We start from the raw sequence: 17,704 nt of genomic DNA, 5'->3' as shown, positions 1-17,704 counted from the left end.
AAAGTTAGACTATGTCTACTTTGTGAATTTTCACTAAGCAAGGGCGAAATTGTAAAGAAAAGAGATTTTAGTTTATTAATTAAGAGACTTTATATGTGTAATTAATAAATATATTAAATGACAATATTATTTAATAATTAATTTTTAGTTATTAAATAATTAGAATTGGCATTTAAATGATTGAATTTGAAAATTGGCGTTTTAGAGAAAATCATATGTAGGAATGATAAAACAGCAAAATTGCATAAGTGAGGCCCATTATCCAAGCTCATGGCTGACCACACTTTATGGGTTTTATCATTTATTTTTTCATTATTTTAATGCCAAATAATTCTAACCTAAACCTAGGTGGTTACTTATAAATAGATAGTGATGGCTCTCATTCACACTTGAACTTCTATCAGATGAAAACTGAGCCTCTATCTTTTCTCTATAGGCCGAACCTCTTCCCTCTTCTTTTCGTCTCTAAATTTCAAATTACTTGAGTGAATGAGTGAGTGCCCACACACATCAAGTGGTATCTCAATCATAGTGTGTAAGACTGTGGAAAATCAACTATCAAGAAGGAGATTCAGCATCAAAGAAGGAGAGAAAGAGATCCAGGTTTAGATATTGCTAATGCTCTGCTACAAAAAGGAATCAAGGGCTAGATACCTGAACGGAAGGAGTCATTATATTCCGCTGCCCCCAATGTAAGGTTTCCTTAAACCCTTATGTGTTTATTTCATTGTTTTAGAATTCATATTAGGATGTTAATGAAACATACATGGTAGTAAATCTAGATCCTGGTAAAATATATCCAACAACTGGCCTCAGAGCCATGGTAATGATTTACTTTCATGAAATATGAATTAAAACGATGTTATGTGTTGATTTGGATGGTTTCATGTGGTTATGTGCTTATTTGATGATAGTTTAGAAATCGCAATATATATTACTGAAATATTATTTATTTCGATCTGGAATTACTTTTACTGGAAAGTAGACAAAAAATTGATAAATTTAGGCTTTTACAGAACCTAATTTGGATTTTTTATGAATTAGTTATGATTTTTTGAAGTTGAATGAAAATATCTGAAATCGGGTGGCACACGCGCGCGCGCACGAAGGGATATCTCAGCATTTCACGCGATTTCAGACATCCTGACTGAGGAAACTCAGACACGGGCTGTCTGAAGACGCGTCCCACCGAGCTCCCTCGGTCAAGTAGGTTGCATGCAGCCTCGTTCCTCGGCCATACCCTTCATTCCGCGCGCGCAGGGGTATGCAATGCATACCCCTGTGCACCAATTTTATTTTCGTCATAACTTTTGATTCAAAAATCGTTTTTCATTGAAACAAAAGCCAAATTTTGGTAGAATTTTGTGTAGAATCTAAATTTTAAATTAAAAATCTAATTTTCAGAATAAAATTAATTTTTATTAATTTTTTAATTAATTAAAATTAGTTTCCGATATTAGTAGGCTTTGAATTTTAAAAATTTGATTTCTCACAAAAGGAGCCTTATGATTAATTTTGAAATTTTAGATTATTTTATTTATTTTAAATTTTTTTTTGAATGATATTTATTTTAAATTTTAAATGATCTTACTTTGATATTAAAATATTATCTTTTTTAAAATAATCTTGTACTAATTTCAAAATTTGCTAACCATATCAGTTTTTTTTTTTTTTCAAATTTGTTATTTTCAAAATATATTTTATTAATTAAAATTATAAGATTAGGAATATGTTAGGTTTAACATTTTATCTTATGAGACATTTTTTTAATAAAATTATATTTTGGTAAAAATAACATGAAGATTTGAAAAATTGGTTAGTTTAGTTTGAATAGATATTTTAGGTTTTCAAACCATAAATTTTTCAAACTTATTATTTTATTATTATTTTTTAAAAATATTCTAACCATATAAAATATCTTATTTTTCAATTAGTTTATTTATGTAATATTTAAATTTATTAAATTATAAGACTCAGAATATAATAAAATATCTAAATTTTAAAATTCAAGATATTATATTATATTATCTTATTAGAAATTTTAAATAAATTTAAATTTTGAATAAACTTGATATTTGAAAAATTGGTTAGATATTTTTGATTTTTTGTTAGAATTTAAAAAATTTAGGAGTTTGTTGAATTTTGAATTTTTTTAAATTTTCTCTAACAACCTAAATTTGAATTCTAGTTAAGATATTTATTTTAAAATTTAATTTTATTTTAAATTTTAAAATTGAGATATTTTAGCTTACTTTCCAGATATTCCAGATTAGTTATTATTGTTTGTGTTGTTTGATTATATTATTATGTATTCAAAATGTTTTTTTTTACAAACCTATTATTTATTTGATCTAAATTGCTATGATTAACTTGTTGGCAGATCCAATGATCTGATTTTAATCATAGTCCAATTATCAATAGATCTTTTAAATAATTTGTAACAGGTAAATTTTGCAATTTCTTTCATCTGTGTAAACCTAGTAACATGATAGGGCCCATCCAAATCATTTGACCTGTGTGAGCCTATATGTTTGCTATTGGGCTTAGATGCATATAGGAAGCCCATTTAAGTTTTACTAAGTAAATGGACTAGGTTGCTAAAATAAATTTTGACATAAGTAATTTATTTAGGCCCAATTAGATTTGGGCTTATTCAATGAATAATAATTGTTTATTTAAATGTTAAATTCCTCTCTTTTGGGCCTTGTGTGAGAGTTGGGGGCCAATAGAAGTGGGTACAACATACTGAACCCAGCTCCCCCTCACATGAACTACCCCAATTGTGAAGGTCCATTTGCCTTATTTAAATAATTGTATTAGGTTAATTATATTAGTCATACCTAATTAAAATTGAATTAGCAACATAATTAACTTTTAAAATTATTCAAATTTAATTTTTCATTTAATATTTTAAAGTTAATTTTAGAAAAACACTTAGTAAATGAAATTATTCTAGATAATTATTTCTAGAACTAGTTATTTTTTCTAATATTTAATTAGGAAAATATCATAGATTGTGAAATTAATTGTTTAATAATTAATTTTGGTACAATCTAAGTTAAGTATATTTTTCCTAGTATTAAATTAGAATAAATAATTAAGTCTTCTCTATACTTAATTATTTATTTCTTGAATTTAATACATTTAATTAAATTGAAAATTTAAATATTTAAGTTGATTTTCATCATGACACTTAAATATTATTATTTTCATGTTATTTAATTAAAATTAAAAATTATTTTAAGTTTGAAATCTTATTTCATATAACTTAAATTTGAATAATTTTCAAATTATATTTTATTTTATTTTGTTAATCTTTTTTCCACGATTTTGAAATTGCATTTCTTAAATGCATTTTCGAATTTTATTTGAAAAATAGATTAAAGTTGTAAATTATTTATTTTAATTTTGGACCAACTTAAATCAATGATTTTTTCATTTAATGATTAATTAAAATAAATGAAGTAAAATATATTTAATTAGAAAATGAATTAATTAGTCAATGAAAATCTAGATAGATATTATCTGTTTTTTGGCTAAACAGAAATAAATGGTTGAGATCTCATTTCACTTCGCTGAAATATCATTTATACGGAGCTATGTGTTTTAAGGATAAAATACATTGAAGGTGTAACGGTAACTTAGTGCCTTTTCAATGTAGATCATCTATTAGAGGGTCATTGATCACATTAGGGTTATAACAATGGATAACTAATGACGTGTCTATATCGTGGAACATATAGAGCGTTCTATATACTTAGAGTGCAATTCTAAGTTCTATGCGTGGATTCAACGAAGAATTAATAAGTCAGAGAATTTAAGATATAAATTCTTGATCTACTTATTGGAAGCTCGGATATATAGACCCATGGTCCCCATACTAGTTGAGACCATACTGCTTGTAAGACTCAGTTAATTGATTTTGATTAATCAATTATAATTCTAAAGTTAGACTATGTCTACTTTGTGAATTTTCACTAAGCAAGGGCGAAATTGTAAAGAAAAGAGATTCTAGGTTTATTTATTAATTAAGAGACTTTATATGTCTAATTAATAAATATATTAAATGACAATATTATTTAATAATTAATTTTTAGTTATTAAATAATTAGAATTGGCATTTAAATGGTTGAATTTGAAAATTGGCGTTTTTGAGAAAATCATATGTAGGAATGATAAAACAGCAAAATTGCATAAGTGAGGCCCATTATCCAAGCCCATGGCTGGCCACACTTTATGGGTTTTATCATTTATTTTATCATTATTTTAATGCCAAATAATTCTAACCTAAACCTAGGTGGTTACCTATAAATAGATAGTGATGGCTCTCATTCACACTTGAACTTCTGTCAGATGAAAACTGAGCCTCTATCTTTTCTCTATAGGCCGAACCTCTTCCCTCTTCTTTTCTTCTCTAAATTTCGAATTCCTTGAGTGAATGAGTGAGTGCCCACACACATCAAGTGGTATCTCAATCATAGTGTGTAAGACTGTGAAAAATCAACCATCAAGAAGGAGATTCAGCATCAAAGAAGGAGAGAAAGAGATCCAGGTTCAGATATTGATAATGCTCTGCTACAGAAAGGAATCAAGGGCTAGATATCTGAACGGAAGGAGTCATTATATTCCGCTGCACCCAATGTAAGGTTTCCTTAAACCCTTATGTGTTTATTTCATTGTTTTAGAATTCATATTAGGATATTAATGAAACATACATGGTAGTAAATCTAGATCCTGGTAAAATATATCCAACACTTTTCAGCAATGTCAAATAAAGGATTTGGAAACTAATGCAGTCATGGAATGAAAAAATCTTCTCAGCTGGTGGTAGGGAAGTCCTTCTTAAAGCGGTTGTCCAATCAATCCCAACCTATGCTATGAGTTGCTTCCGTTTGCCTGAATACTTTTGCAAAGAACTTTAAAGTATGATGGGTAACTTCTGGTGGGGTATGAATGAAAATGGCTCAAAAATTCATTGGCGATCATGGAACTTGCTTTGTAAAAATAAAGGCGAAGGTGGTATGGGGTTTAGGTCCTTCATTCAATTTAACCAAGCTTTATTGGCTAAACAAGCTTGGCGTCTCTTAGAGAACCCGACTTCACTCCTGGGTCAGCTTCTTAAAAGCAAATATTTTCCACACAATTCTTTCCTAGATGCTAATATGGGCCATTCACCATCTCTAACTTGGCAAGGAATAAGATGGGGTCGGGAGTTGTTGATTAAAGGGCTGAGATGGAAAATTGGTGAAGGTAGATCTATTGGATGTGGCCTTGACCCTTGGATCCCAAGTCTTTCTACTTTCCTTCCAATCTGCTACTCGGGGCCTTCACATGGTGTTGTGGCGAATCTCATCACCGAAGAGAGACAATGGAATATCCCTTTATTGCAACAGTATTTTTGCCAACTTGATTTGGAGAGGATTCTCACAATTCCTTTGAGCTACTTCAGCACTAGAGATAAATTGATATGGCATTATCAATCCTCGGGTATTTTCACGGTTCAAAGTGCCTATCATCTTACTACATCGCTTGCTGACGAAAATCTCAGTTCAAGCTCCACATCAGAATTAGCTTGGTGGAAACTGTTCTGGTCACTTCAAATCCCTCAAAAGGTCAAGATTTTTGCTTGGCGTATCACTCATGATTCTCTTCCCGTGGCCACCTCACTTGTTCAAAGGAAAATTATGACTGATTCCACATGCTCTATCCACAAACAAGCTTGGGAAATAACGGGACACTCTCTATTTAGCTGTAAGTACGCTAAAGCAGTTTGGAGATCTCTCAACTACAACTTTGATTGGTATGGGTGTACTTCAATGAGAAATGGTGATTACTTGATCCATCTCTCATTAGTCTACAACAAAGCTGAACTTGAGCAACTCTTTTGTACACTTTGGGCGATTTGGACTGAACGAAACAAGGTAGTCCACGGTAAGATAGCGAGATCAGCCAATGCTCTTGCTATTTTTGCTACTGTTTTCCTGCAGAATTATAGAGCAGCTCAAAAAAAAAATCACAACTAGTTGTTGCTCCTTTTGCAAATGTGCACCAGACCGTGACTTGCCAAATCCCACCAGCCCCTGTTCCATGGCCCTCACCACTAGTTGGAGCTTTTAAGCTTAATATAGATGCAGCAATCAATGCCTCTACATTCACCACTGGTGTGGGAGCGGTTCTTCAGGATTCTGCTGGACTTGTTACGGCTGCTCTTGCAATGCCAATCATTGGGAATTTCAAGTTTGATGAGATGGAAGCCAAAGCCCTCTTTCACACAGTCTCAATTGGGCTATCCAACATTAATTGCCGTTTACGCACATTGAGACAGATGCACTCATGGTATCCAATGCTTTAAAAGCTCCCTTCAATTCAAACTCGGCATTTTCAGATTTAATAATTGATGTTGTTAGTCTTTTACGCGGCTCATGGCCTTGCTAAGTTTGCATTAGGGGTGGATGAGACTTGTACTTGGTTGGAGACTATCCCTCCACCTATTTACTCTGTTATTGTAAACTAATCTTTGTTTGCTTAATAATAATAAGTATTTCCTCTCAAAAAAAAAAAATAAATAGAAATATAGCATACATTATAATTTTCAACGAATTTTGTGATGTTTAAGATACTATTCAGTTATTTTATGTGATTTTTTTTTTCTTTGAAAAATATCAAAATATCTCTATTATATAGACTTTGTTCTAAGTATATCATTTCGTAATTTAAAAAAAAAAAAAATTATAAACTTTTAAGAGTAATCAATAAAGAATTTTTTTATATATTATTTTAGAAACTTAACAAACTTGTTCAACAAAATAAATTTATGTAGAACACAATTGGTACTTTCAAATATGAAATAACAAAATATTATTTGCTAACCTAATAAAATTACTTCATATATTAAATTTTGTTAAATTTAAAATTTTAATTATTTTTGTTAACTAAATTTAAAAGAAACTTAAAAGTTACTTTTAATTTTTAATATTTTTTTGTTGACGGCAAAAGAATATCTGCTTCCCACAAGTTAAAATGACCACCTCAAAAAGTAGACTGTAACAATATAGTTTTTAAGCTCAAATGATTATCAGTGACTAGAAAATCTTTTTTAAACTTTTGAAAGAAAAAAAAAATAAGAGAGAAAAAGTAATACTAATTACTTTAGGCTAGGTACGTATATACACATTTTCAAAAAAATTAAAAAAGATGCGGTAGATTTACACATTTAAATAGTCACCGTTATTTATAATAATTATTTTAAAATGACGTTTACCTGCGTAAATTTCTCAATAAATACTTATGTTGTAAATATCTTATAGATTTTAGGGGTTTTTTCATTAGTGTACAACAAAAACAATTATATTACAAAAAATGTGCAAAAAAATACAATTTTAAAAATGTACACATTTGAAAATATATTTACAAAAATTCATACATATTTTTAATTAAATTATAATAGATATATTAATGATTCAACTTTCTATATTTAGATTTCTATAACTAATTTTTATGACTAATTGATATGGTATTAATGAGTAAGCCTACTAATTAACAAAATTTATATATTAATAATTAAAAAACATAATAAGATTCTAATTATAAACAATAATATTTAAAATATACAGATGTAATATTTTAAATATAAAATAAAAAAATAATTAACGATTAAAAATAATAAACAGTTTTAAATTAATAATAAAAAGTGAAAAAAAAAATACATTAAAAAAATAAACAAAAACAACCCATCAAGTTTAACAAAAACATATATAAATTAAAAAAAAAAATACTAACAACAAATAAACAATATTAAAAAAATATTACAACACGATACACAACAAAACATAATAAAAAAACCACAAAACAACAATAAAAAAACCACAAAACAACAAAAGAAAAAAAAAACAACTAACAAAGATAAAAATACCAAAGAAAGGACATTTAACACTAAAAACAAATAAACAATATTAAAAAAATATTACAATGCGATACACAACAAAACATAATAAGAAACACCACAAAAAAAAAAAACAACTAACAAAGATAAAAATACCAAAAAAAAAGGACCTTTATAGATGAAGCATGAATAATTCTTTCACCAAAAAAATACATTAAAAAAATAAACAAAAACAACCCATCAAGTTTAACAAAAACATATATAAATTTAAAAAAAAAAAACACTAAAAACATATAAGCAATATTAAAAAAAATATTACAATACCATACACAACAAAACATAATAAGAAAATAGTTATACAAATAGTTATACAAATCTAAATATAGAAAATTGAATCATTAATATATCTATTATAATTTAATTAAGAATTTGTATGAAATTTTGTAAATATGTTTTTAAATATGTGCATTTTTAAAATTGTGTTTTTTTGCACATTTTTTGTAATTATTTAAAAAAATGTATACATTTATGTAAAATGCCCTAGATTTTATCACACCAAACACAGAATTTACTCAATTACCATAATCTAATTATGGATTTAGAACTTAAGAGTTGCTAAGCTTAATATAAACCCACACTCTCGCACACGAGTAATGTGGGATAAAACACACAACATGTCTCTCTATTTATAGATTTAATCACACCTATAATAATCTTAATGGTGCTAAATTAGGATGAAATATGAGGATGAGATGAAAAGATATAAATTAAGGTACATTAGCTGGGTGCATGTGTTTCAATTTGGTGCTCTGGCACTGTCAGTGGAATGAGAGAGAAAGAAAGAGATAGTGAGTAGTCACGCGTATTTAAAAAGAATTTGGCTCCTTGCGCGCTCTTCAATCCCACGCCTTCTTAATCCTTCACATTTCACCCACGCCTTCCATTCATCATCACTTCCAGACTAGCCAATCTCTTACCCTTTTATAATTGGTAGTACTTCCATTCCATCAAATGCTATAGCTCTTTCACTTACGTGTCACGTACTGCAAAATTCAACATATTGTATAGGATATATATATATATATATATCTCGATCGAGAGAGAGAACAGAAGAGGTAGTTAAGTCAGACAAATATAAGAATGAGTAATAATGGATGGTTTATTAAACATTGTTTGGTGGTGGTGGTGAGTATTATTATGATGAGATCATGGGGTAGTGCAGAAAATGTCACATATGATGGCAGATCTCTTATTATTGATGGCCACAGACGATTGCTCTTCTCAGGTTCAATCCATTATCCTCGTAGCACTCCTGAGGTACCAATTTATATTTATTTTTACGTGTTTCTTGTGGTACGGATTTTGGATCTAACTAATTATCAAGAAAAGTATAGAGTTAATAAAATGTATACGGCCCTCAACTTACTTTGAAAACTGTATATAAATTTATGTATATATTACATAGCCATTGTTAAGAGTCTCATGTGGAAACTTCATATTACTGATTACTTTCTAGATAAAATCTCTTATTTTTAACGTACGTTTTACTTTTTAAACTACACTACCTACTACAACGAGTATCTCTGATTCATCACTTATAATCTGAGTCAAGAGTATTTTGTTTCTGTTTTATATAGACAAGCTTCTTGTGTGGCTCTAATTAATTATTTTAATTGCTGGTAATAATATTTTCCTGATCGACAAAGAAAAAAGGGAGAAAATATTTGGGATAGTGATGATGAATTACTAATTTTCTTAATTTGTCGTTTTTATATGTCACGGGCACAGCATAATAATTATGATTTGTCTACTTACTATTGTTCATCCACTTTTCATGACTTCTTTCCGTATGTATTATATACTATTTATATGGTCACATTATAGCTCATTTTTGTTATGATGAACGCCTCTCGTGATACTAGGAACATGTATTTTGATTCCGAAGTCATATATGATATATACATCTATACTAGATTTATATAACCTTTTAATTGGTAAGACTAAATGCATATAAATTTTTAATATTTCATTTTTTTTTTCCTTTTATAACAAAGTACATAGATATAGGGCTCGTTTGGAACGCCGCATTAGGTCGTATTGTATTGTATTGTATTATATTGAATTGGATTATATGTCATATTTTTATATAATACTATGTTAAACTTTAATTTAGACTAAAATATTATATATTTAGGTGTCTATAAAAGTTATTACCACATATAGTTTTACATAAAAATATTGTATAAAATACAATTTAATATAATACAATACAATACAGTACGACCTAATACGGCGTTCCAAACGAACCCATAGTGTGTTATAATATACAGAATTTTCTTTAATGTGATTTAATTGTGTTCGTACTTTGTTGCTATATGAGTCCGTACTTATGAAGAACTATATCTTTATATATTAAAAGTGCTTATATAACAGTATTTTTTGGTTTAACACAATATACTTTAAAAATAAAAGAATATTCTGTTAAATTTAACGATGTTAATAGGTTTGATCTCGGTTAACAAATAAACTCAATAATTAAACCCAATAAATTAAACAATCTTTTTTTAAAAAAATTAAATAATATTTATTTTTACTTAAAAAATTAAAATAAATAATATTTATCTACTGAATTGTTCCACCTAGATATTTCTGTTATTTATATATATATATTTTTGTTTAAATATGAATTTGAATTTGAATTTATTTAAATAACAAATTTATATTTAATAAAATTAAACTAAGCGAAGATTCCCCATCACAGTAACCAAAACTCTCTTCATGTAAACTAACCCCACCGTTCATTGAAACCCTTCTACATCTCATCGTCCAAAGGAAACGCTTCAATGAAATGCCTTTTCATTGGAATCGTTATTTGATTGGAATCGTTGAATGAAATTAGCAATTATCATCTTGTCAATGGTAAAGTGAGCTTTGTGATTCGATTACCACAAATCCCTGCGATTGTCATCTAAATCAAATTTATTTGTGTGTGTTCTTTATTATTGTTAGAAATTGTATACCTGCATTTTAAACAGGTACCAAATGTTTCTGATATTGGGCTTTGGGGTCAATATCTTTGATTTTCTTTATATTTCTTTATCTTTGATTTTCTCTTGCAATGAATTTTTTTAATTGGTTTTTGTTCCTAACAACATAGAGCTCTCTACAGCTCAATTCTTTTTCTTTTCCAAAGATCTATTTTTTCATTACGGAGCAGAATTTTTTAACAAAGAGAGGGTTGTTTTAGAGTTTTTCACATTTGGTGGTTGTTGCCTTTTTAGTTTTAACCCATGTTCAATTGGGAATGGTCCCAAGTTGATCAGATAAGAACAAAAGATTAAAACAGAGAAAATTTTAACATGTGATTATTGACAATGAAAATGGCTAAATTGTAATTTGGTTAAAGGTTTTGTCATTAGTCACCAGCACGATGGAGGAGATTTTCGCTTATTTAGATTAAAACTATGACAAGCCTTAACAAAGTTCAGTATTAGTAATAGTGCTACTTTGGTTCTTGAAACTTTCTGTGTTATTTTATTTTATACATATGACATGTGATCTCCCTTCAAATACCTCCAAAGTTGAGTACAAGAACCAAATTTGATTTGTGTTATGAAAATTTACCAAAAGATTTTCCAATTACATTGGCACAAAAGGATTGAGCTAATTTATTTCCAAAAGTTTGAATTATTACGACTAATCACCAACAATCTGAAATTAGAGGTATGTTCTATTTGAATTAATTTATTCATTGGGCTTTTATATTTGTGTATTTGTGTATTTATGCGATTTTTTTTTATGAATTACTCTTTTTAAAAATAAATATGTTTATATAAATTTAAATTTAAACTCTATATAAAATAATACGTTTTTTTTAGAAACATAAAGATACAAACTAATTTCATTAACAATCATCAATATAAATATTCAAATATGAATAAATCAGAATAATTCAAAATCAGAACAAATAAATATTCAAGTATTTCAATAAATTGATAAACAAATAAATCAGAACAATTCAAAATCTTAAATCAAGAAAATTAAAAGTTTAGATTTATAATCTTTACAAATATGAAAAACTTAAATAGATCTATCTACATTGTTGTTGCTGTTGCTTAGTTACTGAATTCTTAAACAAAAACCACTAGAACTTATATAAAACTAATATTTACGTGGCTCGCCAAGTTACTCTCATCTAGTATATAATATAAGGGCTCATAATCTTTTTAATTATTCAAAGTATAATTGGAGAACAAATCCAGTGAAACCGTTTAATAAATTGCGATTATTTGGAACCTTGGTAATAACTTATAATAATGCAGATGTGGCCATACTTGATTGAAAAAGCCAAAGAGGGAGGAGTTGATGTGATTCAGACATATGTGTTTTGGAACCTTCATGAGCCCAAACAGGGAGAGGTTAGTGATCAATCATCAGCTTAACTACTCAAACTCTCACTCTCACATCTCACATCTCACTACTTTTAAGTAGTATAACTCTTTCATAATTTTGTATTGATTTATTCATGGCATGTTTATTTATTAATTTCTGATCAAACTAACAGTACGATTTCAACGGTCGATACGATTTAGTCAAATTCATAAAGGAAATCCAATCACAAGGACTTTATGCTTGCCTTAGGATTGGACCATTTATCGAGAGTGAATGGACTTATGGGTATGAACTTTACTCTAATATTTATACAGAATTTTTAAAAAATATCACTAATACTTTTTTTTTTTTTGTGTTAATTAAGTATTAAATTTTATATAATTTAAGAAAAATTATTTTAAAAAATATTACTAAATAATTATAGGGCGCAATTTATCAAATATGCTGGACACCACTGATATTCAATAACAATACTCAATATTTATGCAACATGTCATCATTATCAGTATTATGAGAGTGTTACAGTTAATCTATTTTTTCAATTTTTTTTTTTCTCTCAATCTCTGATCCCAATAATTTGAAAGTATTTTTTTTCTTCATAAAAGTGTACATTGTAATTATGGCATCGATCATCTATATAAATATTATTAAAAAAGATTGAATAATTTACGACATAAATACCTTAGTTTAACTTCCAATTATAAATAAATACCTAAGTATCAAGTCAATGGTCACATGATAGTCCATGATTGGTCTAAATCATTAAATCATTAAATTTTTTATTTTAAAATTCATTTAAATATACCAATAAGAAAATGACACGTAAGTACCTATAAAAGTTCTAGAAATATAATTTATATATTATTTCCGTCAAAAAATTAAAAAATTAAACTTAAGTATTTATCTATAACCAGAGTTTAGATTAGGTATTAACTAAATTATTCCAAAAAATTTTAAATATTTTATAATACAAACAACAAAATTGTTTTTGAAAAAATTACTGAAAGGATATCGTAACTATAATGAATACTACCATAAAAAAAAAATAAAAAATAAATACTCACATGGTTATAGATTGAGAAGAAACATAATTAATATTAAATTCCTAATTCCAAAATATATATAAGTAAGTACTTAATGATTATATTTAAAATGTAATTAAGATAGTCATAATTTTTTTATAACCTATTATAACAAGTTGCAACTAAGTTATTATTAAAAAGAAAATATTTTTAGAATTAAATAATTATTATTAGCTATATAATTTAGATAAAGTAATTTTTTAATCAAAATGTTAAATAATTAGATCCATTTATGAACTAATATTTATAAATATTTTTTTTTTAATATTTAGTCCTTGCTATACTTTTTTTTACCTTTCAAATTTCATTTTAATATGGGAAGTTATAAATTTCAGATCTCGATCACATTCAAAATAAATCGGGATTTGATTTTTCTTTTTTTTCTTTTGGGAAGGGAAGGGAACAAATTTTGAAACCTAGTTATTTTGTATTTTAATGGAACTGATATTTTATTTGAAATTGCGAGAATGAATCTATATGAATAGAAGATGACTACCAATGGAAGAAGATGAACACATGCTTTGTTAATTTTTTTTTTACTTTGCATGAATTAATTAATTTAATTTTAATATATTTTTTTTGTACAATAATATGTTTAAAAATGAGATTTTAGTCTTTTAAATAATAATTATTATTATCTATATTTAAAAAATAATAATTATATTTTTACTAATTAAATATATTTAAAATGTTCATTATAAAGAAAATTTAGACTTCACCGGCATTACATAATATGTTCTTAGGAATGGCGAAGGTAGAAGGTTGACCCTGGTTGTGGGTAAACGCCCACTTAGTTACATTATGGGCCATAAAATTACATGTTCTAAAAATATTACAAAACATATATGCTAGTAAAAGAGGACATGACTCTAATACAAAAAGAGGAGTAGTTTTTAATTTCCCACCTAGAGTCCACCCTAGTGATGGAATTGACTACTTCCTTGGAGTCACTCTCGACAATAATAAATTTACATTCTTGTTCCAAAGTCACCTCTAAAGCCAAGCAAACTGCCGCCGCCTCACCGCAAAGAGCGTCAGAGTAATCCAATTTTGCCGAGGTCACCCAAATCACCTCACCAAGGTGATTTCTACAATGCACATGTGTTGTGAGCCTACTTTGATGTCACAGTTCAGTTTGAGCCAATCTTGAGGAGGCGGGTAGCAAGTAAGAGATAGGCTCGGAGGAGGAGGCTGGATAAAGAAAAATCTATAATATGCAAAAGAGTGAGAAACTGAGTGAATACATTGCTTCACATTATCTATTTTATGATTATGTACCTTATCATTCTGAACTCTCCGTCCATAACAACAAAAGCATATAGGAACACTTCGTCCGGGTTTACACCTTTGTGCTGAAGATTCTAGATGAACTTAACCCAATCCCATACTCTAATTCCAGTGTCAGACATTGGAAAGATTCCCCACGAAGACGAGCGCCACAGGTGATAAGCAATGCTTGAAAAAATATTAATAGAAAAAAAAATAAAACAATGCTTCCATACCAGCGTCGTTCTTTTCCCTTCGTCTCCCTCTATCACTCTATGGCTTCAGATGATATCCTCTCTTTGTCTTCCTCTATGGTTTCTGAGATTTCGATCCATGACGCGTCCTCCCAAGGCAAAGCCCGAGCCATGACGACAACCACCGAAGCCCACAACTACTCCACCGTTGGGTTCTTCACCACCTAATTTCCCACTGACTTCCTTCTCTCTCTGTCTCTCAACTATGGTGCCTAGCTAACTTTGACAGAAATCAGCAATCCAAATCAACCCGCCCTGATAGCTCCGGCCAACCCTACGTCCAAATGGATCACACACCTTCACGCAAAATCAGACGGAGACTAGAGGAGAACCTCTCCTCCTTCTAAGAAGAAGCAGATCGAAGAAATAGAAAAAGAAAAAAGAGAAAAAAAAAGAAAGAAAAAAAAAGAAAAAAAAAGGAAAAAGAGAAAAAAAAAATTATTGTTTTTAATTTTTCTGATTTTTTAAATGTTTTTAATTTTTTAATTTTGTTATTTTTAAATTTTTTAAATATTTTAATTTATTTTTTTAATAATTAATATTAATATTAAGTAGCTCAATAATATTTTACCATGTGTACACAGTGTACACAGTGTACACAATGGCAGGTCTATTTGGCACTTAACAGTCAAAAACTAACATAATGAGTGATGACCAAAGCGATTGTAGAGATTAGAGAGTTTAACCATAATTTTTTCAGTCTAAGGGTTAAACCGTGTCAAACTTTAAAGTTCAGGCAATTTGACCACAAATTACCTTGTTTTCTCAAAAAAAAAAAAAAAAAAAAAAAAGACGTGATACATTTACATTAATCATATCACTATATCTACTGTTTCACATTGGAACACACAAAAAAAATTGGTTAGTTGCAGGGATGAACCTATAGGATCAAACCTAGGAGAAAATATTATTAAGTTGCCTTTATATCTATAACTATATAAAAAGAGGGAATGTGTTTTAGGCTTTTTACAATAAATTGATCATTTTGTAATTAAATATTCAATATGTGAAATGTGTGTTATGCGTGTAGAGGACGTGGTTGTGGTCATCAACCCATCTTGTACAACCTATGAGCCTATAAGTATAAGGCTAAAGGCTTCATTATTTTCTAAGCCCACTTTGATGATCATAAGCTCTTTCTTATACACAATTTTTTTTCCTATTAGACTTGTATTTGGGAAACTCAATATGGCACATTAATATGGCTCATATATTCATTGACCTTAATCATTATGACATAGACATAGACATGATTTGAATGAGTCTAAGTAGGGCATATTTAGAATTTAATCGTTGGGTTTAAATGATATTATAGATTTGCTAACAAAATAGATGTTAGGTTTTGTCACCACAAAGCCAGAATGGGGGATTAAGTATTACAAAAGAAGAAGAAAATAGGATTAGGACGCCAATTACACCTAATTAAATATTCATTTACACACACCTTTTTTGTTTTCTTGTTTAATAAATTAAGCATTGTTTTCTCTATTAACGAGTGTTGCAAATTTACAAATTACAGAGGGTTTCCATTTTGGCTGCATGATATACCCAATATCACTTTTCGAACTGATAATGAACCATTTAAGGTATGTATCTATCACTTACCTGTAAAAGATATAGTTGATCAAATGGTAAAATTAGATGATCACCTTTAGAATGAAACAATAATATTAGCAAATTAATAAAATTAACATGTTGTAATAATGTATGATCTATATTTATTAAATTATATATTCATTTTTTTTTTTTTTACTTTTGAAATGATGGAGAATTATGTATATAAATTTCTTTTTTATTAAAACTTATATAGTACAATGTTTATTAAAAATATAATAAAGATAAAATAATAAAAAAATTCAAGCGTGTAGGTGTATTGCATGTTGCTTAAGCTTTTACCTAGTCTATAAAAGCAAAGTCAATATGGTATTATCATATGATTTTTCATCATACTCAACGTATTCTCTATGAATATATTTGGGGATTCATTTTATATACTATTTTTAAATTTTTTTTTTCTTTTTACGGTTTGAGCTGTTCTGATAATTTCTATATAAGTTGTTATGTAAATTTAGATTACGAATATGATTGATATGTTAGTTTATTACATGAATTCTGTAAAAATAAAAAAAAATGTAAAATCAATAGAAAGACTCCTAAATATTATTCTCTAAAAATTATTAAATTGATCTACATATCATATGTTATGATATAATTTACATTTATATTATTTACAGTTTCACATGAAAAATTTCACAACAATGATAGTAAGCATGATGAAGTCGGAGAGTTTGTATGCTTCTCAAGGAGGACCAATAATATTGTCACAGGTATGGAATTTTTTTTTATATCAGGTTTTCCCTAAGCAAATTATTTGAAGTTTGACATAAATTTAAATCATTTGAATAAATATGTGTTAGATAAATTAACAATTAACCCAAGATCTATTTGTATATAACATAGAACACAATAATAAGATATAATAATTAGGTATGTGTACCTGATTGATCCATAGCAATTATCTCTGATTGATCCACAGCAGTTACTCCAATTTGATAGTGCAATACTATCAACTAAGTCTTCCTCCCTAGATCTCTAAATCAGAAGCAATTTATTTTCTCTGATTATCAAAAGGTATACAATTGTGATGAGACAATATGTATTTATAGAGTTAGGGAGGGGACTTAGCTACAAAACCCTAGTTGGGCTGGGCCTGCTCATCAAAGGCTTCAGTCAACTAGAAAAGCCCACACTTCTGCTTCACCTAGACTCCACTCACAGATGCTAAGCCCATTAACAATTGATCACCAACAACATGGGCTAACACAGCA

General features: G+C 28.3%; 1 protein-coding gene across 2 annotated transcripts in view; it reads left to right on the top strand.

Moving 5' to 3' along the window:
• The first annotated feature begins 8,616 nt into the window (after window positions 1–8,616).
• Window positions 8,617–17,704, top strand: part of LOC115714339 (beta-galactosidase 6) — a 69,279-nt gene continuing 60,191 nt past the window's right edge. Inside the window, exons 1-5 of one of the 2 annotated variants that reach the window (XM_030643005.2) lie at window positions 8,617–9,199; window positions 12,205–12,300; window positions 12,447–12,559; window positions 16,396–16,462; window positions 17,111–17,203. In XM_030643005.2, coding sequence (XP_030498865.2) covers window positions 9,023–9,199; window positions 12,205–12,300; window positions 12,447–12,559; window positions 16,396–16,462; window positions 17,111–17,203 — 546 coding nt within the window. In that variant the 5' untranslated portion in view covers window positions 8,617–9,022. Of the gene's footprint in view, window positions 9,200–12,204; window positions 12,301–12,446; window positions 12,560–16,395; window positions 16,463–17,110; window positions 17,204–17,704 lie in introns of those variants that run through there. The other variant, XM_061114235.1, reaches the window with a different exon arrangement.

This window comes from Cannabis sativa, chromosome 4 (genome assembly GCF_029168945.1).
Source record: "Cannabis sativa cultivar Pink pepper isolate KNU-18-1 chromosome 4, ASM2916894v1, whole genome shotgun sequence".
NCBI lineage: Eukaryota > Viridiplantae > Streptophyta > Magnoliopsida > Rosales > Cannabaceae > Cannabis > Cannabis sativa.
This window is presented reverse-complemented; position numbering and strand designations above follow the sequence as displayed.